The 23166-nt window shown below is 38.3% G+C and overlaps 1 protein-coding gene across 1 annotated transcript in view; it reads right to left on the bottom strand.

Annotated features, from left to right (window-relative positions):
* The window catches only part of rdo (reduced ocelli), a 392245-nt gene that overhangs the window by 28845 nt on the left and 340234 nt on the right, over positions 1-23166 (bottom strand). Inside the window, exons 5-9 of the mRNA XM_065216836.1 lie at positions 22262-22405; positions 22003-22107; positions 5939-6065; positions 5511-5710; positions 5273-5428 (exon numbers count right to left, since the gene is read on the bottom strand). Coding sequence (XP_065072908.1) covers positions 5273-5428; positions 5511-5710; positions 5939-6065; positions 22003-22107; positions 22262-22405 — 732 coding nt within the window. The remainder of the gene's footprint in view (positions 1-5272; positions 5429-5510; positions 5711-5938; positions 6066-22002; positions 22108-22261; positions 22406-23166) is intronic.

Raw genomic sequence — 23166 nt, 5'->3', positions numbered from 1 at the left:
TTTTTGGTCAAGTATTAATCCAAGATATTTCACTTGGTTTGACCAGGAAATTGGAACTCCGTTCATAGTGACTATGTGACTACTACTAGGTTTCAAAAACGAAGCTCTAGGCTTATGTGGAAATATTATAAGTTGAGTTTTGGAAGCGTTGGGAGAAATCTTCCATTTTTGTAAATAAGAAGAGAAAATATCTAAACTTTTCTGAAGTCTGCTGCAAATAACACGAAGACTTCTTCCTTTAGCGGAAATGCCTGTGTCATCAGCGAACAAAGATTTGTGGCAACCCTGAGGCAAATCAGGGAGGTCCGAAGTGAAAATGTTATACAATATAGGCCCAAGAATGCTACCCTGAGGAACTCCTGCCCTAACAGGTAGTCGATTAGATTTGGAATTTTGATAATTTACTTGAAGAGTTCTGTCAGTTAAATAATTTTGAACTAATTTCATAATATAAAGTGGAAAATTAAACTTTTTCAATTTAGCAATCAAACCTTCATGCCAAACACTGTCGAATGCTTTTTCTATGTCTAGAAGAGCAACTCCAGTTGAGTGGCCTTCAGATTTGTTTGAACGAATTAAATTGTTAACTCTTAAGAGTTGATGAGTAGTTGAATGCCCATGGCGAAATCCAAACTGCTCATCTGCAAAAATTGAGTTCGTATTGATGTGAAGCATCATTCTATTCAAAATTATCTTTTCAAAAAGTTTACTTATTGAAGAAAGCAAACTTATTGGACGGTAGCTAGAAGCTTCAGCTGGATTTTTATCCGGCTTCAAAATTGGAACAACTTTTGCATTTTTCCATTTATCAGGAAAGTATGCCAAATGGAAACATCTGTTAAATAATTTTACCAAGAAAGACAAGGTACTCTCTGGGAGTTTTTTGATGAGGATATAGAAAATTCCATCATCACCTGGAGCTTTCATATTTTGAAATTTTTTAGTTATAGACCTTACTTCGTCCAAATCAGTCCCCCAGGAATCATCAAAAATATTTTCCCGAGAGAAAATATTCAGAAAACCTCGAGCAACCTGATTCTCAATAGGACTAGTAAGACCCAAACTGAAATTATGGGAACTCTCGAATTGCTTAGCAAGTTTCTGAGCTTTTTCCAAATTTGTGATCAAAATTTTACCACCTTCTTTAAGCGCTGGAATAGGCTTTTGAGGTTTTTTCAAAATTTTTGTGAGTTTCCAAAAGGGTTTGGAACTCGGGTCTAATTTAGAAATATTATTTTCAAAAGTTTTGTTCCTCAGGGCAGAGAATCGCTTTTTAATTTGTTTTTGCAAATCCCGCCAGATAACTTTCATGGCAGGATCGCGTGTTCTTTGATATTGTCTCCTACGGACATTTTTAAGGCGGATCAAGAGCTGAAGATCATCGTCTATTATAATTGAATCGAATTTAACCTCGCATTTTGGTACTGAGGCAGCTCTTGCTTCAACTATAGAAGTAGTCAGAGATTCAAGAGCATAATTAATTTCATCTTTGGTTTGCAAAGGAATGTTTGGATCGAAGTTATATTCCATAAATGTTCGATACTGCTCCCAATCAGCTCTATGGTAATTGAAAGTAGAGCTGTTGGGATTACAAATTATTTCTTGGGATATTTCAAAAGTTACTGGAAGGTGATCAGAACCGAAGTCAGCATGGGTAACCAATTGGCTACAAAGTTGACATGAATCAGTTAAGACCAAATCAATAGTGGAGGGATTTCTTGCAGAAGAAAAGCATGTTGGACTGTTTGGATATTGAATAGTGTAATAACCTGCAGAACAATCATCAAACAGAATATTACCATTGGAATTGCTTTGAGCATTATTCCATGAGCGGTGTTTTGCATTAAAATCACCAATAATGAAGAATTTAGACCTATGACGGGTAAGTTTCTGGAGGTCACCCTTGAGAAAATTCTTTTGCTGGCCTACGCATTGGAATGGCAAATAGGCAGCTATAAACGTAAGTTGTCCAAATTTTGTTTCAACAGAAACCCCCAAAGTTTCAAAAACTTTGGTTTCAAATGAAGAAAGAATTTTATGTTTGATTCGTCTATGAATAATGATGGCAACGCCACCACAGGGTCCATCAAGACGATCATTTCTATAAATCAAGTAATTTGCGTCCTTCTTAACCTTATGGTCAGGTTTAAGGAACGTTTCAGTTATAACGGCAATATGCACGTTATGAACTCTTAAAAAGTTAAATAGCTCGTCTTCATTATCTTTAAGAGATCGAGCATTCCAATTTACAATATTTAATGCTTTAAAATCCATTACTGAATTTTAAAGTCATGACAATATTATTTGCAAATTTTACTCCAGTTTGAATAGCATCAAACATGGAGTTAGATTTAAGCATATCAGAAATCATGTCAATTAATGAATTCTGTAAAAATTCCATTTTGGGGGCAGTAATGCTTCCTAAGTCAAAATTGTCAAAATTTCCATTAGAACGTTGGTTAGTATTTTGATTTCTACCCGCTGCAATAGCAGCATAGGTAGCTCCATTAACTCGCTGAACATTGTTAGCAGCGAGGGGAGTAGGTACAGATGAAACATTTGAAGCAGGGGAGATATTTGTACCTACGGGTACGAATGTAGAATTTGTTCCTCGCTGACCGTTGTTAACAGCAGAGGAATTTGTACCTGGTCGGAAACGTGGAGCGTTTCCTACCTGACGGTTAGAACGAGATTGTAGGATCGCTTTGCGAGTCTTACATTCCCAAAAATTGGATTTGTGGTTTTCTCCACAATTTGAACATTTAAATTGCTTAGGATCTTCCTTCACAGGACAGTCGTCTTTTGCGTGAGAGGAATCACCACAATTCATGCATTTAGCTGGCATGTAGCAATTTTTAGTTCCGTGACCCCATCCCTGGCACTTACGGCACTGGGTGAGGTTTTGGAAATTTCCTCCAGTCTTCCTGAAGTGTTCCCACTTCACTCGGACATGGAGCATAAGGCTAGCTTTTTCTAAGGCCTTAAGGTTGTTTAGTTCACTAGACTTGAAGTGAACTAAATAAAAATCATTAGAAATCCCGTTGCGCGAATCGCCAGGACGGGATTTCATTTTCATTTTGATTACTTGGAGTGGCACAACTCCAAGTAATTTTGCCAGTTCATCTTTGATCTGATCCAGGGATTCACCACTGGGCAGTCCTTTCATGACAACCTTGAACACACGTTCAGTTTTGGTGTCGTAAGTAAAAAATTTGTGCTTCTTCTCAGTAAGATACTTGAGAAGACATTTAAATCCGTCCAAGGTTTCAGCCAATACACGGCATTCACCCCGACGTCCAATTTGTAGTGAAAACTTAACTTTCACGAAATTCAAAAGTTCCATGCGAAGAGCATGGAAATCGGTAGTGGTTATCACAATAGGGGGAATCTTTTCCTTCTTGGCATTAAGCCGGGAAAGTTTACTAGAATTTTTCTTGGATGATGGATCATTCTCATCATCCGTGAGCAAATCAAATTGATTACTCAAATTAATTTCATCAGAAGGGGGGTCAAGAGTTTGCCCCTTTCTTTTGCGTTTAGGGGCCATGGCGGCAGTAAATTTTTATCCAAATCGACTTCCAAGCAGATTACTATAAGAATCTGAAGGATCGAAGAGGAATTTTCCAAATCGATATCCAAGAAGGATTACCTCGGGTAGGGTCCAAACAAGGATCGAAGAGGAATAAGAGTTGAACAAGGTAGAAAATTTTTACAGGTTGAGCACTGAAAAGTGCTATTTAAATTTGTTGTAGCTTTAGGTAGTAGTAACACTTCCTTCAGCAAAAAGCAAATAGATCCGCACGGCAAGAGAGCACGATGCGGACTGCGTCTATTGTATGTTTTCCTGTTGCAGATAATTGTCCCCTGGATAATGCAAAGTGGCATCACAGCCTGGGCTTCTGGATCGTATCACTTAAGAAATATTACTTTAGATGTTCAGCAAACAAAAAGAACTCAGCCATTCATCAGTTATTGATGTCTTCAATGAATGTCTTGCAATTAATCTTTTACCTCAACTCAACAATTGGTGACCAACAAGCTCAGATATTTTGGCTGACCAACGTAAAAAAAATGAATCAGAAGTCCAGAACTAAACCTTATGATTGAACGTAACATGAAAATTATTTACATTAGCAGACAAAAAATGATAATTTAGAAATGGCTGTTGGAAAATTGCCCCCTTTGCGACAGTAGGGGACCCCTTTCTTCCCAATCCGACCCTGGCTGTACGTTCACCAAATGAGATCCCCCAACTTTATTGAAAGTAATGTAGCAACGACAGTTTTTAAATTTATTCGATTCTTTATTTTTTTCTGATTTTCCATGCACACTACTAATCTCAAAGAGACAACCGTACCTTGCAATATTGGAATGGAGTAACGAATGTATTCCAATATTTCATTCAAAAAGAACCCCCGCCATGATGGGTTTGTTAGGAATTCATCGATTGTTTGCTATATTGCACCCTTAAGAGGAAGGTATGCACGGAATTCTTCACCACCCTTCGTATAGGGTAAATGTGCCAATTATGAGAAGTTTACCAGTTATGGTACAATCCCATACACGCAATAGTACCAGCTAAGACACTACTCCATTTGAACTTCATAACTGGTACATGGCCCCTATTTCGGATTGTCTCATTTCTGAATCATAAAGTGCACACACACACACTCACGCCAAACAGCACTTGCACCTCCCCGGCATCCGATATTGATTGGGGAGCACATTGCATGCATTGATGGCTCGCACGGTGCTGATGATGCGCCGGATTACGAACAATATTATATGTACGAATAAACGGGACTAGGAAGGGACTTGATGCTGCTGCTGCTGCTGCTAGTTTCCATCAGAGCGAAATGCTCCACAAAAAAGAAGGAAACCAGGGAAAATGGATTTGCAACCGCATCGCCGTACCATTCCCGGTTGGAGGTTGTGGTGCTTTCCGCCGTCATTCGATGCTGCTGAAATGGCAGTTGCGATCGTGTGAACAGCTCACTGCTGACGTGGGATTTATTCCAGTGATAAATGAGCTATTCGTTATTTTTTGAACAGTTGCAAAATATGGGTAAATAAAGCGGTGGTTGAATTACAAATGTCCAATAATCATACTCTCATTCCACGAACGGATGCAACACATCCCATCAGCATTGGTCGGCTATCACGCTACATGTCTTTCTCGGGAAAACCTACATTAGCAAATGGATATCCTCTTGCCCAAAAGGGTGCAACCTGTTGCCGACCGGATTCCCAAAAACCTAACTAGTACACTCACCCGCAAGTGCGCCAACGGCTGTATGATTTGCAGTGTGATGTTGTCGATGTGATTTCCGGACAGATTCAGCGTGTGCAACTGTTTGAACGGACCGAATAGCTTCAACGGAAGTGGGCCCATGTCGGCCACGGCCAGGGTGGATATGTTCGGGATGACCTGTACCGACGAAACGGGAAACCATCCGATATAGACGAAACATAGACAATGCAATGGGTCAAACACCAGAGAGATAAATTACCTGGAAGGTGGGATTCACCTCCATCAGGTCCAGCTGCAGGTTGCCGCTGATGTTGAATGTTTGCAAACTTGCTGCCACCGGTTCCAGGCATTCCGGCTCGATGCGTGATAATTTATTGTACGATACGTCCAGATATGTGAGATTCGATAAATTCTCGAATGCTTTCTCCGAGATTTTGGCCAACCGGTTGAACGAGAGGTCTGCAAAAGGGAAAACAGAAAGAGAAGGTGAAATGGGTGGTATTGATGGTTATCAATTTGCGGTAGATGGGAAAAATTGTGCTACATTCATATCGAGGATTGTGGTCGGAAATTGATGGTCTGGGAAGGGTAAGGATCTAGTAATATGTCTTGATGGCATCGGAACAAAGCTGGGATGTTTAGGATTTTCAAAGATGACGATGAATTATTCATTGGGTTCGTCTTTACCTAGAAAGTTGAGTACTTTCAGATACTCGAATAGATGGTCTACGACGACCGACAGTTGGTTGCCGTCGAGACGGAGAACTCGTAAACGTTTCAGATCTTTGAATTCCGTCCGGACGAAGTAGGTGAACTGTAAGGTGAGAAACAAAAACATGAACATATTATTGAAATGTTTGAATCTAGATATTTATTTGCTTATAACTTTTCTAAATTTTTATTTATCTTCCGTCGGTCGTTGTTCAGCTAGCGAGTCCTAATCATCCGGATGACAAAACTTGGGCTCCAGATATCAAACCTATCAAAAGTACCAACGCACCATGGCCCAGGATGGGAACTTAGCAGGAAATTAGCCCTTGAAATTTATCTTTAATATTTAGACGTTTGGTGTCTTGTACGCAGGCAAAAGAACGTAAGAATTCTATAAGAAACACTTATGAATTTTAGCCATTAGAAATGAGTGTGAATTTCATTGATTTTCCTTATGAAAAATAATAAATCGGAGCAGACTGGAACCGGAAAATGAACGTTTAGGTTTGGGGGCCCATGTATTGACCACTTGTCTTTCCTTTTTTTATATAATGCGTTTATTTTTCCTGGCTCTTTTGCCGGAGCTTTGTGGAGCCGATATTCATTGTTTGGATTACAAAATTTCTTAAAACTAACGTTAGTAAACCGGGGGTTGATTACTCGCGGCTATCTCGAGGTTAGGGGTAACAAATTGTAAAAAATGGATGGCAGGGTAGGGATTGAGAACACAAGGTTTGGCGAGCAATGTGATCTTGATCTCGAACTAAGCGACCAACTGATGAAAAAGACAAACATGGGGGTACACCGATGGGCAGCCAACAACTTGGGGGAACACAAGATGACACTAGCTACTAAATCCTCAGATCGATCTGTTTTAAAAACACATAAATTTAATTGCAATAGTCGGCTGTTTTTCTCGGGCCCTAAGGGATGCGGATAACTCGGATCTAGCAACACAATGGAGGGTGCATGACCAATGAACGTGGTCGATATCGTGATAGCCACTACCACAAGCGCACAAATTGCTGCCTGCGAGCCCGATTCGGAAGAAATGCGAGTCTAATGAGTAGTGATTGGACATGAGCCTTGATATGACACGTATAAAGTCATGGCTTATGTCCAATCCTTTGAACCATGGTTTGTTCGACACCTGTGGGAGAATAGAATGTAACCATCTTCCCAGATCACTCTCATTCCATTTTTGTTGCCAGTTGGTGAAGACGTGCTGACGGGTAATTGAAAAAAAAATTCGCAAAGGCGATTTGTCGATCAAAAATATCGCCTTCCATAGCGCCCACCTAAGCTAGCGAGTCCGCTTTCTCATTACCCGGTATTGAGCAATGAGATGGGACCCAAACTAAGGTGATAGTATAGGAGCAGTTAGATAAAGTACTCAATTTTGCTCGGATTTCGGTCAGGAAATACGAGGAGTGCTTCATCGGCCTCATTGATCGAATAGCCTCCAACGAGCTAAGGCTATCCAAATAAGATAGTGATCAGATGGTAGTGAATCAGAAAAAAATAAAAATAAAATAGTGATCAGATGGTAGTGAGGCAATTTGCTCTACTGCGTAGAATATGGCTGCTAGTTCCGCAACGTATACGAAACAGGGTTTTTGCAATTGATATGAGGCGCTATGAAATTCGTTGAATACTCCAAATCCAGTGGAAGCGTTTATAGTTGACCCATCTGTGAAGAAACTCTTATTGTTACTAAAATTTGGGTAAAATATTGTTTGCAAAAATTAAGAGAACAACCATCTGGTATTCCACGGATTTCTTGCAACATGGTCAGATCAAAGTTTACAGAGGAACTTTAAAAGTCTTGTACACGAGAGAAATTGATTGAAGAAGGGTCAATCTCCAGCGTCATGTACTCGTAATAGAGACTCATTAATTTTGTTTGAGGATTTCTGTCGAGCAGCTTCTCAAACAGCAAAAAAAGGTTATCTTCCATTTAATTCCACTTAATTTTGGTATCCATGACAGATACGTATTTCGACTACAATGTGCAGTCTTCATCAGTGTAATTCCCACTAAAGAACTTATCAAAATCTAACCCCCTTAAGTACTCATCTCCTAGGTAAAAAAGTCAAGATCATAGGTATAAAAATAAAACTACAATGTGTATAATCGGAACCTACCTAACTAATAAAAACCGAAGATTTAAGTAAGCTAAAGGAGAAACATCTATACAACTCTCTAATAAGGAAAATCCCCAAAGGCTTGGTAGCCATCATAATGAAGTTTTCTATTACCAATGGGTTCATTACTTCACAACGGATAAGAAACCGGAAGGACAGTTCCGCGAAACGATCTGTCAGTGGGAGAACACCCGCGAGTACTTCGAGGCTCATCGTATGCGTCGAATGCATACAGCCAAGCGCGATTCGGAGGCAACGGTATTGAACCCATTGCAGCTTCAAGATATGTGTTTTTGCCGCGGATTGAAAGCAGAAGCTACCGTACTCTAGGACCGACAAGATGGTTGTTCGATACAACCTGATCAGATCTTCCGGGTGTGCTCCCCACCAAGTTCCGGTAATTGTACGAAGAAAATTAATTCTTTGCTGGCATTTTTGTTTCAGATACGCAATATGTTTTCTCCACGTGCTTTTGGAATCGAACCAGACACCTAAATACTTGAAAGATATACTTTGAGTGATTGTTCTACCCTTTAGTTGAAGCTGTAACTGTGCAGGATGATGCTTCCTAGAAAAAACAACCAACTCAGTTTTCTCCGGAGAGAATTCGATACCCAGCTTCATTGCCCAAGTAGACAAATTGTCTAAGGTATCTTGCAATGGTCCTTGCAGGTCCGGTGCACTTGGCCCTATAACGGACACAACCCCGTCATCTGCAAGCTGCCTTAGCGAGCAATTTTCATCAAGACAACCATCAATGTCTTTAACATAAAAATTATAAAAAAGGGGGCTTAAAGATGAACCCTGGGGGAGACCCATGTAACTAATTCGTGAAGTTGTCGAGTTTCCATGAGAAAAGTTCATATATTTCTCAAACAACAAGTTGCTCAAATAGTTGTTCATAATTGGTGAAAGCCCACTATCGTGGAGTTTATCCGAAAGGACATCGATGCGAACAGAATCAAAAGCCCCCTTAATGTCCAAGAAAACTGAACCCATTTGTTGTTTTTGCGCATAGGCCAGTTGAATTTCAGTTGAAAGCAACGCAAGACAGTCGCTCGTTCCTTTCCCTCTCCGAAATCCAAATTGCGTATCTGAAAGTAAACCATTCGACTCGACCCATTTGTCTAGACGAAAAAGAATCATTTTCTCCAACAATTTCCGTCTACAGGATGGCATCGCAATGGGACGGCACGAGTTATAATCATCTGACGCGGGTTTACTGGGTTTTCGAATGGCGATAACTCTTACTTGCCTCCAGTCATCCGGAACAATGTTGTGCTCCAGAAATTGATTGAATAAGTTCAACAAGCGTTTCTTCGTCACGTCTGGGGGATTTTTAAGCAAGTTGAACTTGATTCTATTCATTCCTGGAGCTGAACTGTTACATGAAAGGAGAGCAAGTGAGAATTCCACCATCGAAAAAGGGGAATCTATTTCGTTATTACTCGACGGACGATCACGAACGTTGGTTTAAACTGACACCGAATCCGGGCAAACATTCCGCGCGAAGCTGAAAATCCATCTGTCCGAGTACTCCTTGTCTTCATTTATCGATGATGACGCATTTCGCATTCTCCTGCCAACATTCCAGGGTGTTCTCATGGAAGTCTCTCGCGACAAACCATCGACGAACCGACGCCAGTAACCCTTAAAGGTTTTCTCGAGGTCGGTGTACCGCTCGAAATCCTCGACCTTACCGTGTTTGCGGAAGCGTTTAAATGCGGCGGACTTCTCGCTGTTCGCGTCGGCGCAATCCTTATCGAACGGAAACCCCCGGAACACGTTTCGTCTGTGCTCGCAGCGCACTATCGATGATGAGACGCGCGAGAAAGGAGTACTCGTCCAGCGGAGGAAGTACGTCAACCGATTGACTGGCATCAAGAATCGCGGTCGCGAATTTTCGCCAGTCAATGCTTTTCGTAAGATCGTACGCGATGTCGACCGAGCGAGTAGAAGATGAACCATTGGTAATAGAAATTTTGATTGGCAAATGGTCACTACCGTAGGGATCTTGGATTACTTTCCACGAGTAATCCAACGATAGTGAACTCGAGCAAAGTGAGAGGTCTAATCTGCTTATTTTTGCTGGAGTTCCCCCCTAGCCTGTACCGTGAGAGTTAAAATCTCCCAAGATCAACCGTGGCTCTGGCATAGCCGTGCAGATATCCGAGAAACTTTGACAAGAAATCGCAGTTCTCGGTGGAAGATATACTGAGGCAATACTAAGGCATTTACCTCGAATGTTAACCTGACATGCAACAACTTCAATGCCTGTCACCGAAGGCAGGTCGATTCTGTGGAAGGAATGGAGCTTGTTGATCCCCAGAAGCACCCCTCCATACGAATCTGCGCGGTCAAGGCAAATAATGTTAAAATCGTGGAAAGCAAGATCTTTGTCTGAAGAGAGCCACGTTTCACAAAGGGCAAATGCATCAGAAAGTGAGTTGTTAACTAAAAAATTAAATGTGTCAAGTTTTGGCATAAGACTTCTACAGTTCCACTGAAGAACAGAGATCATATCCCCGACCTCATTCGGAGAATTATCCATCAAAGGATATGATCGATGCAAGGACGGACCACCTAGAAGTTAGTTGCTTCAAAAGACCACTCGTCTTTCGACGCTTAGGAAAATGAAATGGTTAAGGGCTGCCTCATGTAACCCGAAAATAATTCATAAGTCACGCTTATGAAATTCATATACGTTGTTCATAAGTCGAGCCTTATGAAATTCTGAGGTCTATTTGCCTCAGTGTGGATGAAGTTTTTGAAAAAAAAAACCCTTCTTTTGGCGGTGAAAAACATTTGGGTGGTCCTCAAGTTAATTGATATGCAATAACTTAGTTACTTATTTTCAAAAATAAATGCATTTGCTTTTCAGCAATTGTGTAGCTGAGTTCATTTTGTCTGTCTCTTAATGTTCTTATTTGAAAGTAATTTTTCTGAATTCAGGAAAAATTTTAATTTGAGTTCCAAATTTTTTATTTGAAACTTCTTGTAAAAGTCGTTAAGTAACTTTTAGAACATCTTAAAATGCATTTTTTTTTTTGCCAAATAAAGTATATCGTTATCTCATTTGTTTTTAAGTTTTATATTGGGTGATTTTTTATTATTTTTCAACACCAGTTGCATCGTTTTTGGTATTATTAGCACATAGGAAAAAATAAAAATAAAACCGCTTTAAAAAAGGGTATACCCAATTAAATGCAGGCACAATAGCCCCAAAAACATTTTTTGGATAGGGGGCGACCCCGGCGTAGTGGTTAACATCCATACCTCTCACGCCAAATATTAGAGAAGAGGCCTTGGTCAGCCGTACGGAGCAACTTAGTCGCGATGCTCTCATAAGAGCGCTGGACGGCACTGAAATCATTCTCATTTTTTATTGAACACCTGTTATGCATAACTGTGTTTTATGGGCAATGATTCATATTTTTGCGAAAAATAGGCCATATAGGATCATGTAAAATTTTGAAAAGGGCGTCCTTAGCACAATAGTGTGTTTTTTTTATTTAATTGATGCAGTTTTTCTGAGTATAAATTACATGAAAAAACGTTTGAACAAAATTACAAAAATATTGAATAATAGTTCTTGTTATAAGTTTTTATAATTTTTAAATATCCATTATTTAAATCATTTAATAGTTTGCATTTTTTATGAGCTTGTTTTTTAATCAAAATTGCAAAAATTGAGCAAGATCACTTTGAGATATTTAGGTCGAAAACTTTTTTGAGGAATTGTTTTTTTGAAATAACTGAAAATATTATTCTGTATATTCGTTTCGATCAGAAGGGTCGTTTACATGCTACAATTTATGGATGCATTCCAAAGGTGCCATTTTGAAAATTTTGCTGGATTCAAAATGGCCGATATTTAGCATATATATGAATCATTTCCCGTAACAAACATTTATGCAAAGTTTCATACAAATCGGAGAAAGTTTTTTCGATTTGCATTTGGCTGTTCATATGCCTATTTTTTTCGTATAATATTCTTCAATTTGTATCCCTTCCACAGTTATTAATTGAGAGCTGTCGATGCCTGTACCATTTTTGCATTAGTATATTTATGTGACAAGTGTAATCATATTTTGTGCCCAGGGAGGTCGATAAGTTTTCCAACCCGAAAAGTTCCTAGAGCGGACCGGCAATCGAACCCAGTCACCTCCAGCATGATCTTGCTTTGTAGCTGCGCCTTTACCGATTGATCTAAGGGCGGCCCCTGCATAAAATCTGCAAATTTTTTTGCTATTTTACACAAAATGACGTGAGCTTTTTGTAATATAAATGATGCGTCGATCAAAACTGCGTTTGAAATTTTCGAATGCAATATTTAATCTTGATTTTTCACTCAAAAAATTGCTATAATGACCTATTCAGCCCGATAGCGTTCGGCTAACTGACCTTCCATGACTCTTTTTCTATGCAAATGTTGGCGCTTTAAAGTCATAAAAGGACTCTTGAATAAAATACTTGTGATACCTGTGATCTTGACTTTTATACCTAGGGGATGAGTACTTAAGGGGGTTAGATTTTGATAAGTTCTTTAGTGGGAATGACACTGATGAAGACTGCACATTGTAGTCGAAATACGTATCTGTCATGGATACCAAAATTAATTAAGTGGAATTAAATGGAAGATAACCTTTTTTTGCTGTTTTATTAAAGCATTCCGCTAACAACCCAATTTCATTACTTCATACTTCACCCGGATTTTATTTATATTTTTAATCGGCCAAACCGGGAATTTCAAAATTAATATTCACTGGCCACTCTGCCGAAAAGCATGGAGATCGAAGTAGGCCGCGCTGCGAAAATGACGTGTTTTCGTTCTGCTGTGTTGTTTTCGTTCTAGTGAAAATGTTATAAATTTACAATTTCATTTTTAAAAAGTGTTAGTTTGAAAGTACAGAAGTGATGTTAAAAAGTGCACTAAGTGGAAATTTTCAAATTCTTATTTATTGCATGTGGTGCCGACTGTTCTAACCTAAGCGTAGCTACGCTCAGCTAAGTATATTTACCTTTTCGTTTCTCTGTCCTCGATAGGAAATATCCATCTAATTCAAGACGATCATTTCAAAACTTACTAAATACGCGTCAATCAAATATTGCACTACTGCTTGATTGAAAGTTTCAGTACATTATCAATGGTGTATATTTGCATCGAAAATCCTGTTTGAAAATAGCTTCGGAATGCTTGCGCAGGGCTGGTAGCAGGTCACTTTTTAGTGACTTGGTCACTATTTTGACGCCAGTCACTAAAAAGTCACTTTTTACACCAAACAGTCACTAAAATCACATTTTCACTACTAAAATAGAGTGAAATTTTAAAATATCAACAAAATGTTTAAATTGAGTACTTGGCACTAAAAAGTCTAAAGAAGTTTTAACAAAATATACATATCTTTCTTTTAAATTTGTCGAACCTCTTAACGTAATCGCTTTATGAAGAGCTTGCCATCAGTGGTGTTGAGTACTTGGCACTGATGAAGTCTGCAAGTAGTAAACGAAATACGCGTATCAGTCAAAAGATAAGCAAGTATAACGGAATTTACAGGAAATAAACCAACACTCTCGAAGCTCTTCACAAATTGAAAATTTTAACCAGTGAACCGCAAAACTTTAGAACACCAGGAAAACGATTGTAAAAATATACATCCAGAAAATAAATAGCAAACCTTGGAATCTTTCCCAAGGTATTTGTCTGTGATAGATTTTCAAAAGTCTTTTAAGGATGAACAAGAACTTTAAAAAATCCAAGGTAAATTTTAAGAAAATTTTAAAGGATTCTAGGGATGACAACAAGATATATCAGAGAAGAATACCAAAGTACAGACTACGAAAGTCTCATGTAAAATTAAGTGCTCTGAGGACCGATTTCTTCTTCTGCGCGTAAATCTTAAGCCGGGTTTACCTATATAGTTAAACTTGGCTTAACACATACGAGCGTCGCTTTTGATTATTGTTTAAATTATTGGAAACGTAAAATTCATTTCCGAAACAATTTTGGGAATAATTCTTATATAATTGAGAGTGCTTTTGTAACGAGATTTATGAAAAGAATTCTATGATGATTGGATGAGGATTCTAGGTCCAATTCCAATAAGAATCCAAAATTAGTTCTGGAATTTTGATTAAGGGGGCTCTGATGAAAATTCCATGAAATCCATCGCTCCGGATAGTTCTAAAAGAATTCTGGGGTGATTTGTGATGATTATTTCAAGAGAATTCTAAAGAGTTCGAAATAAATTCCGAGAAGAATTCAAATGGAATCGAATTTTGAGGGTTCAATCTCAAATGAATTCTGAGAAGAGTTTCAAAGTTTGTGATGGATTTTTGTTTTGAGAATTCTGAGGAAATACTATGTGGATTCTAGGGAGAATACGAATTGAATTTCCAATTGAATGCAAGGGAGAAGTCCAAGATTCTATGCAGAAATTTATGAAATTTCTGATGTTAATGGAAATTCTAAGGATGGATTTATGGAAGAAGCCTTCAGGGAATAGAGTTGATAGTTCCGTTATAGTACGGCAGTGTGCAAATTGTAGAAAGCGAGCAAAGGACAATTTTGAGTAAGGTACGAATCGGGTACGGCTACGTCAGGTGGCGACTTGAGTGTGAAACAATCGATAGAACTGTTTCCGCACATCAGAGGTACATGAGCAAATAGGCGATCATCCCTTTTTACAGTGGTGACAGGAGGAAACACCCCTCACCATCCCTCATTAACGGATGAGCTTGGTAATAGAGATGCTCTACCCTATTCGTCCCTTGCTCAAAATTGCCCTTTGTTCGCTTTCTCCTTTATATATACAAATTTCTCACTGCCACTTAAACGGAACTATAAACTGTTTACTTTCATCTTCTCATCTATCGTATAAAATGTCCAATTTAATTCTAATATTTGATGTTAAGCATTCCGAACTACGAAAATAATCTTTTTCCAAGAATGTGGTTGATTGTTCTGCAAAGAATTTCTAAAATGCAAAAGTTTAAGAGAAGGGGAATTATTATAAAAAAGTTCTTGAGATCATTCTGAAGAAATTCTGTGAATAGTTCATAGCAAATTATCAATGTTATCTAGGGGAAAAGTTGGCTTCGGCAATACCTTAACCTATTATCGTCAGGGGGTAAACAACGTCCTTGAGAGCTGAATTTTGGCATGTGGATACATTGTATTTCAGAGCAACTATTGGCCAAATTTTAGTGCTCTAGGACTTTGTTTACCCCCTGACGATAATAGGTTAAGGTATTGCCGAAGCCAACATTTTCCCTACCTAGATATATCAAATATTTACAGAATTCGAACGCAGAATCAAATTCAAGATCATAAAAAATGGGAATTACAATTTGCTAGTCATCATGTACAACGCAAGCAAAAGTAAATTATTCAAATGCTCTTCACAGGAGATTCGAGTAATTCGATTAAATTAGAGGAATTTATGAAATTTGGTTTTAAGTTTCATGACATAAAAATTTTATTTCAATATCAAACCGTATTTGAATTTCTAAATTACCATATAAATGGTTACTTTTTTAGTACTTACAAGTCACTATTTGGTCACTATTTCCGTAATTTTAGTCACTAAAGTCACTACTATTATATCGCATCAGCACTACCAGCCCTGCTTGCGTTATTGAATTGGGCTATTGTAGCTGCGGTACAGCTGTCTCTTTCTAACTCCCGGGTTCAAGCTTCTTGTATTAATAAGAAATGATTGCAGGCAGATTTTATCCATAATGCCACTGCCAGGCAGTGGAAGTTAGGCCAAGGGCCAATTTTCATTATAATCTACGATTCCACATACTATTAATAACCTTTTAACATGAGAACCTCCTATCGGAATGAATTGTGCATATGTTTAGGATCAACAACCAGTTTCAGGCGCAAAGGAGCAACAGGATCGAGCTGATAACGTTTCTTAATTCCAAAATCTGAAGACTGCTTTGAATAATATGTTTAGGTAATGGGCAGCAACAACGGACAGATAAACTACTTACAGATTCTATTTATTAAATGCTTGATATAACGATTGCCAGCAACGCCGGCTGGGCGTATCCTATGGCTTACCCTCTCTACTAAAAAAAATCCACTCTTCCCATTAAATCATACAAATTAATATTACCAAAAAATGGGGGATTATCTCACCTGTCCGATGGTGTTATTACTTTGCTCATTTGCGAGAAATCAACGATGAAAGTCAAAAGTGACAGTTACGTTATATCGAAGTATGCATGTATATTTATCCCATGGTTAGTAATAAATATTTGAAAAGGGCATGCTTTATAAAGAGAATTGTCAATATCGCTTGGTATAGATATTAATTATTCGGCAAAAATTTGCAATTTCACAAAAAAATTTAAACAAATTATTTAGAGCTTAGTAATTTTCATTTAATTTCACTACCTCATTTGCTTATCCTTGACAGATATGCGTATTTCGTCCACAATGTGCAGACTTCTTCAATGTCTTGTACTAATACTCGACTGAAGAAAAACAACGCATTTTGTAAGGGAACCAACTGCAGGCACGATCTCTCGCATTTCATTCCCCGGTTTGTGGACGTTGGGGAGACCTTTGATCCTCGCATTTCACTTTGTTCTGAAAGGGGTCTACTCGAAGCTGTCAATACTGTCCGTTGTTAATCTTCGTTGTCATCTCATTGTCGTAACCGTCTTTGTCCATGATCACGACCCTTGTCTGCTTTCACAAAGTATACTGCTTTACTTTTCAGCTCCTTTACAATCCGAATTTCCTTTTCGTTGGTACGGCTTTGTTCCTGTCCGTCCTTGATTATGTTCAATGTTATAATCCTGACCAAGGAATCAAAAATATCTCCAAATGACATAATGACAAGCGATCAACAAACCGATTGATAGCACTATGTCAGAAGTGGAAAGCAATAATGATATAATCTTCTTCCTTCTTTTTCATGACAAGCAGCCCGTGCAACACAGCTCACTCGGAGCCTTAAAAAGAAACGAGCAAATTGTTTACAAGCTGCTCGCGAAGTAAAGCTGAAGATGATACACGTGTGTTAATGGGAATTTTTTTGTTATGTCTTTTCTCCATTCAGATCAAGCTATGTCCTTATCAGGGTTGCTTCCACTCACTTGCTATAAAAAATTAATTTTCTGAATTTTGAAATCATTCGATGTTATAATGATATTTTGTACTTGTTAGATACAAAAAGCGGATGAAAGGCAAGTGTTTGACTTATAAAACCTGTCAATTTCGCTACCAGAGTGTTACAATAAGCGATTTTATGATTCGTGAGCGTTCACTCAGAGTGAGCGCTCACGAGTCGTAAAATCGCTGATTGTGACTATCTGAAAGCGAATTTGACAGGTTTTATGTGTCAAACACTTTCCTTTCTACCTTTTCTTGTATCTAACAAGTACAAAATATGATTATAACATCTAATGATTTCAAAATTCAGAAAATCATGTTTTTATAGCAAGTGAGTGGAAGCAAGCCTGGTCCTCATCCATGTATATTGCAACAAAGTAGGCAAGCAATATATCATTATCCTTCTACCACTCCAATCGAGCTATGTTACAGAGCGAGTTTGTCATGGTACTCGTGGCATCAGTTTTATCTGTATCGTTGGTTGCTTTATATGTTTGGATTCGCTGGTCCTGATCGTATTCTGTGATGATCTTGAAAGTGTCTTTGGTAATCGCTGTATCTACGTCAATGATGATCTGCTCCACGTCTGGCTTGATTGTCACCACGTATCCTAGCCCCTTGTTGAGGTGTGTCAATTGTTCTTCCGTGGAGTGAATCCTCTGCGTCGTGGTGATGGTGGATGGTATCTTCTCTGCCGTTCGGTGTGTAGTCCGTCTCCGTTGAGACTCCTATCGTAGTCTGTTTAGCTTCCTATCGTGCAGCTTCCGTTTTCTATCCGATTCGCACTCCTCTGCTATCTTGGCCCTAGACAGAAACTCATGGAATTTAAAAGAATAGCATTCCAAAATCTTCATGTTCAGTTTGCTATATAGTCGTCTGATGCTATCCATGGTGAACTCTGCTTCCATCCTCTTTACTACGCTGGGTGGGGTGGGTGTCCGTACCTTAATCCTACGGCTTATAGGTATAACCTTATATTTTTCATTTTCTCTACCCAGGATCAAAGGTCTCCCCAAACTCCACAAACCGGGGAATGAAATGCGAGAGATCGTGTCTGCAGTTAGTTTCGCCAACTTGGATTGGATGTTGCAGAGAGCCTCGAGATCAACAAACAACGAAATTCTACTTATCTCAACAGGGATCAAGTTCTCTTAACATTCATTCCATTATTATATCAAGACCAACAATTGAAATGGCCTTAACTCCATTTTGTAAACAAGCCTTGTAAGGCCATTTTCTCGCGAATCGAAGTCCGCAAAGGCAAACCAACATAAAGAACAGGTAGGGGAAATTCTCCTCTACCCGATTGTGGTTTAGGTTTGCGAATGAAGGTTTCGGTTCGCGAGAAAATGGCCTTACAAGGTTTGTTTACAAAATGGAATTAAGGCCATTTCAACCCAAGTAACAAATCTAGAGCTGCTTGGCTATATTCAAAATTTATAAAGGTTTTATTGCAGCTGCAACCATTACCTACAGCTTTATGACGGTCATATACAATGCAAGTCATGAAACATTCTTATAGCTATCTACAAAACCCCTATAAAGCTAATTAAAAAACCAACTGATGCTTATGCTATTTTCACTTATGAAAGGTTTTATGATTGCTTTGAAGTATACAAAAAAGTAATATAAATTGCCCTTATAAAACCAAAAAATAAATCCTATCGTTGCTTTATAAGTAAGCGCAATAAAACTAGTTGGCCATGAAACAGTTATTTTAAAACAATTATAAGCATTCAGTTGCAACTTGTCAGAAATGTAAATAGGTGGTTTATTTTTACAACATAGAAAAGAATAAAAACTTTCCGGTACTTCCAAGCGGAGCGCAAAGAAAATCAACAAAATTGTTAGCATGAGCATGAAAACATTTTGTGTATACGTATACGCGACGTAGTGTGCGTAAGAAAAACGTCAGCAATCTCCATGATTCTTCCGTTCTCGCTCGCATATACATGGGGTGACACGGTCGAATCTTGGTCGAAATACATGGAATGGTGACAGTCCTAGGTTGAAATCACGCATAACTTTTCATAAAGGTTAATGTACCATTCAAAACTTTTCTAAATGTTTTTAAAATTCATCGGTTGCACCCGTAGAATAGGAATATACATTTGCCCTCAAATAAAAAAAATAATTCAAGCTGAAAATTGCATAAGGTCCTAAGTAATATTGACAGATTCGCTTCGTCAACTTTCTCTTTGCATCCCCAAGGTCATGTAAAGACATTCCCAGGTATTTTCAGCACATAAATCGATAAAAGAAGCTTTTATCTAGCATCCAATACGACAAACACATCAAGAAACGGTTCTGTGAATAAGTTATTAACGAAAGAGAAAGTCAACGAAGAGAATCGATCAATGTTACTTAGGACCTAATGCAAAGTTCAGCTTGAATTGCTCTTGTAAAAAAAATAGTTCTCGTAATAAAATCATGCATTATCCTTTTCTGTTCTGCTTTCATCCCATGCACACTGGGCCAGGAATGCAACCTAGCGGAGCAAAATTAATAACTCCGAAACGAAGCAATTTTTTTTCTGTTATTTCACATAACTCGAAAACAGTAGGCTGTGAAGTTTTAACGTATTAAGAAAAGTTGTTTATTTTATCAAGATAACCAACTTTGACAAAGTCGTGAAGTCTTCGAAACACAAATTCAATGCATTAAAAAAAGTTATAGAAAAAAAAAAATGTTCCACTAAAATGAAGAAATCTACAAAACACCAAAATATACCTCTCTCAAATTTTGATATTTTGTTTATCGAGTATTGCTTAATTTTTGCTGAAAATGTCAAGATTGTGTTTTTTTTTCTCGTTTTTCAACAATGTCTTTGAAATTTGAAGCTTAATCCAGTATGTTTCTTCACAAAAGCTATTTATTTAATGTATTTTCATAAGAGAAAAATATAACATTATAAAGCTGTAAGCAAAAAAACCATATTTTCGAGATTTTTTTCTTTAACTCCATATAACTTGGAACCAGTAGACTGTGGAAATTTTACGTCTTTGAAAGACCTGTTCATTTTGTCAAGATAAACAACTTTGCCCAAGACATCAAGTTTCCAAAACGTCAGAGAAAGAAGTTAGATTGTGACACCATCTTTGCGGAAGAGTTTTGAACTATTTGTTTATGTCAATAGATGGTCCTTATTATGACGAGAAATTTTGCCGAAGACACCAAGTCGCGGAAATGCTTCGTTTCGGAGTTATTAATTTTGCTCCGCAAGGTTGCATTCCTGACCCAGTGTGCAATGTAAGCATTAGACATTTTAAGAAATTGCGCTTGGTGTTTTTCTTGCCTGCTGTCTTCTGTCGCCATATTGTCATTATGAAAATGCCATTAGCCTTGGAATAAAATCCAAGAAATTTCAATAAAATAATGGCTAAATAAGAGATCCGAAATGATTTCCAGTGTGCATTGGTATGAATTTATGTATTGATATCTATTTTCTGTAAAATTAAGGTGATTCCATCAAATTCATTTAATTTCTGAAACAATCTTTTTTGTTAACTTGAATTATTTTGGAGGCGCATTTATTTAACGCTCATATTATCTCAATATACACGATAAAATTTCAAGCGCATATGTTTTGGAACTTCTAAAAAGTAATATATTTTCTTTAAGATTTTCACTAATGTCGCCATGAAACAAAATTGATTGCATGGTGATCTTGACACCAACACTCAAACCTATTTTAACCGCTAAAGATTTCCATTTGGTTTAAGCAGAACAGAACAACAACAAGCTAATTTATGGCGGTTGCTTTGAAGCCAATACAAATTAAATTGGCTTTATAACTGATTTTCACCAAAGCGTCATAAAACTGCTTGGATACAATATTACTCTTATAGAGGCTATGAGAACCTTTTGTAGAGTATGAGGCTTCCTGACAAAAGGTTTTAAGACAGCTTTATTGTGATTCTCAAACATGCTTTATAAACCTTATCAAGAGTGGTCCACTAAGCTGTATGACGATCTTATAGCGGTTATCAAAAGGTTGTGCTGGAGCTATTAATTTTATTGGCGGTTTTATGAAATTGATCTCAATAACCACTAATAGAGTGCAATAAAACAAGAAATGCTACTTGGGAATTGTTGGTCTTGATATGACACATTAGGGGGCGACCCCGGCGTAGTGGTTAACATCCATACCTCTTACGCCAAAGCCACGAGTTCAAATCTCACCCCCGGACAAGTCACGAATGACCCAAGAGTGTTAGTAACTATAATTTAAAAAAAGAAAAAAAAAATATAAGACACATTATATGCTGAGTATGGGACGGTCCACCAGGGCACCCGATTGAAGCTATTTGGATGGGGAGAGTGGAATTTCCAATTTCCTGTCGTTAACAGATCGCAGGTGGGCTCTTCTTCCCCACTCATTGGGACATTCCCTCGTGCGATGGCTAATGGTCAACCAATAAATTTTGCAGAAAATATTGTGTATTGCCGTGAAAAAACACCTGGGACTAGTGGTTTTTCCCACACATCAAAGTCTGCAAATCAAGCATTGCATTATACACCTGGTCATATCCTTATACAATCGCAGGCGTTATGAAGGCAAATTAGTCCAACATCTACTCAAGAATATAAATAGTCATCTATCCATATCTCAATATTAAAGGGATTCCAAATATAAAATATTTAAAAAAAAATTGATACAAAATTATTTATCAAACTAAAACTAAATTTATCAAAATATAAAATCCCAACTGTCACGGTGATCCCGCCTAACAATAGACTTCGAGCAAAGCCCGGTTTTCACCTACCTGATTTAGGCCCAAATCCAGCTCGGAGAGATGAGTCAGCATATTGTAAACCTGCGGATTCACGTTCAACAGATGACACCCCCGAACCTTCAGCACTTTCAATTCCTAGGAAGCATTAGAAGAAGAAAAATATAGCAAGAAAGATATCAACATGACGATGAAAATCTCATTCTATTCGCGCCGCCGATCGTTTTCGGAAGGAAGCCGAATAATCCATTATTAGCATATAAAACTCCAATAGCGCCCCCATTCTACGCACCTGTACGTCCTTAAAAACCTCCGGAGGCAGATCGTCGATGGGATTCCGACTCAGATCCAGATACTTGAGCTTCGCCAAATGGAGAAAAAGGCGCGCATTCAGCTCGTCAATGGAATTGTCCGCCAGGTTCAGCGATTTCAGGCTCTGTTGGGGGTTGAAACGAAATTGAAACGATTAAGATGCCGAAAAAAAAACCCAGATGAAGATTCGGGCGCGCGTTTGGGTGGGAGCCAGGCACGGCAGCTTTGTACACACTCAATAGGCAGTATAAAATGTTAATGAATATTTATTCTTCCCATCGAAGGGACGATGTTTCCCCGTATTGGGAGCCAATTTAGCATGGTTTGCTTCGGCGGAGGTGCTTAGTCAGCAGTATTTATTTTTTCCTCTCGCGTGTGTAGCTACATTTTGTTGTATGGCATTCAGCGGAAAACTGAAAAGTGGAAAGGGTCGACCTCGTAAAATTTAAGCAACCATCTGCGAACGAAGCCACCAGCAGCAGAGACGTGCACCATGAAAATAATAATGGTAATCAAAATTGAGCAAGGAATCCACCTATTGAAGCCAATGAAGTCATGATGGTTGCTGAGGGAGGACTACTGACTTGGCAGGTACGTGTGCACGCCTCTGGGAGCAACAATAACATTCAATTGGCAACGTTGTTGTTCATGGGGAGGTCTGGACTCAAGTAGCATGGCGGCGCTGCAAAATTAAATTACACCAAACATAAAAATTTCAACATGGGACTTCAGCTCTTCGGCCTGATGTGAGGAAGGTAAATATTTCACGATACGAACCTTCACTGGGATGCTACTATATCGAGCAAATAACAATATTCGACTTCAAAAGAAATTATCATGAAAATTTGACTGTTATTTGCATTTTTCCAAGAGCACACCAACATT

The sequence above is a fragment of the Ochlerotatus camptorhynchus genome, unplaced genomic scaffold (genome assembly GCF_037179485.1).
Source record: "Ochlerotatus camptorhynchus isolate MF236.1 unplaced genomic scaffold, CSIRO-AGI_Acam_v1.1 ptg000068l, whole genome shotgun sequence".
Taxonomy (NCBI): Eukaryota; Metazoa; Arthropoda; class Insecta; order Diptera; family Culicidae; genus Ochlerotatus; species Ochlerotatus camptorhynchus.
This window is presented reverse-complemented; position numbering and strand designations above follow the sequence as displayed.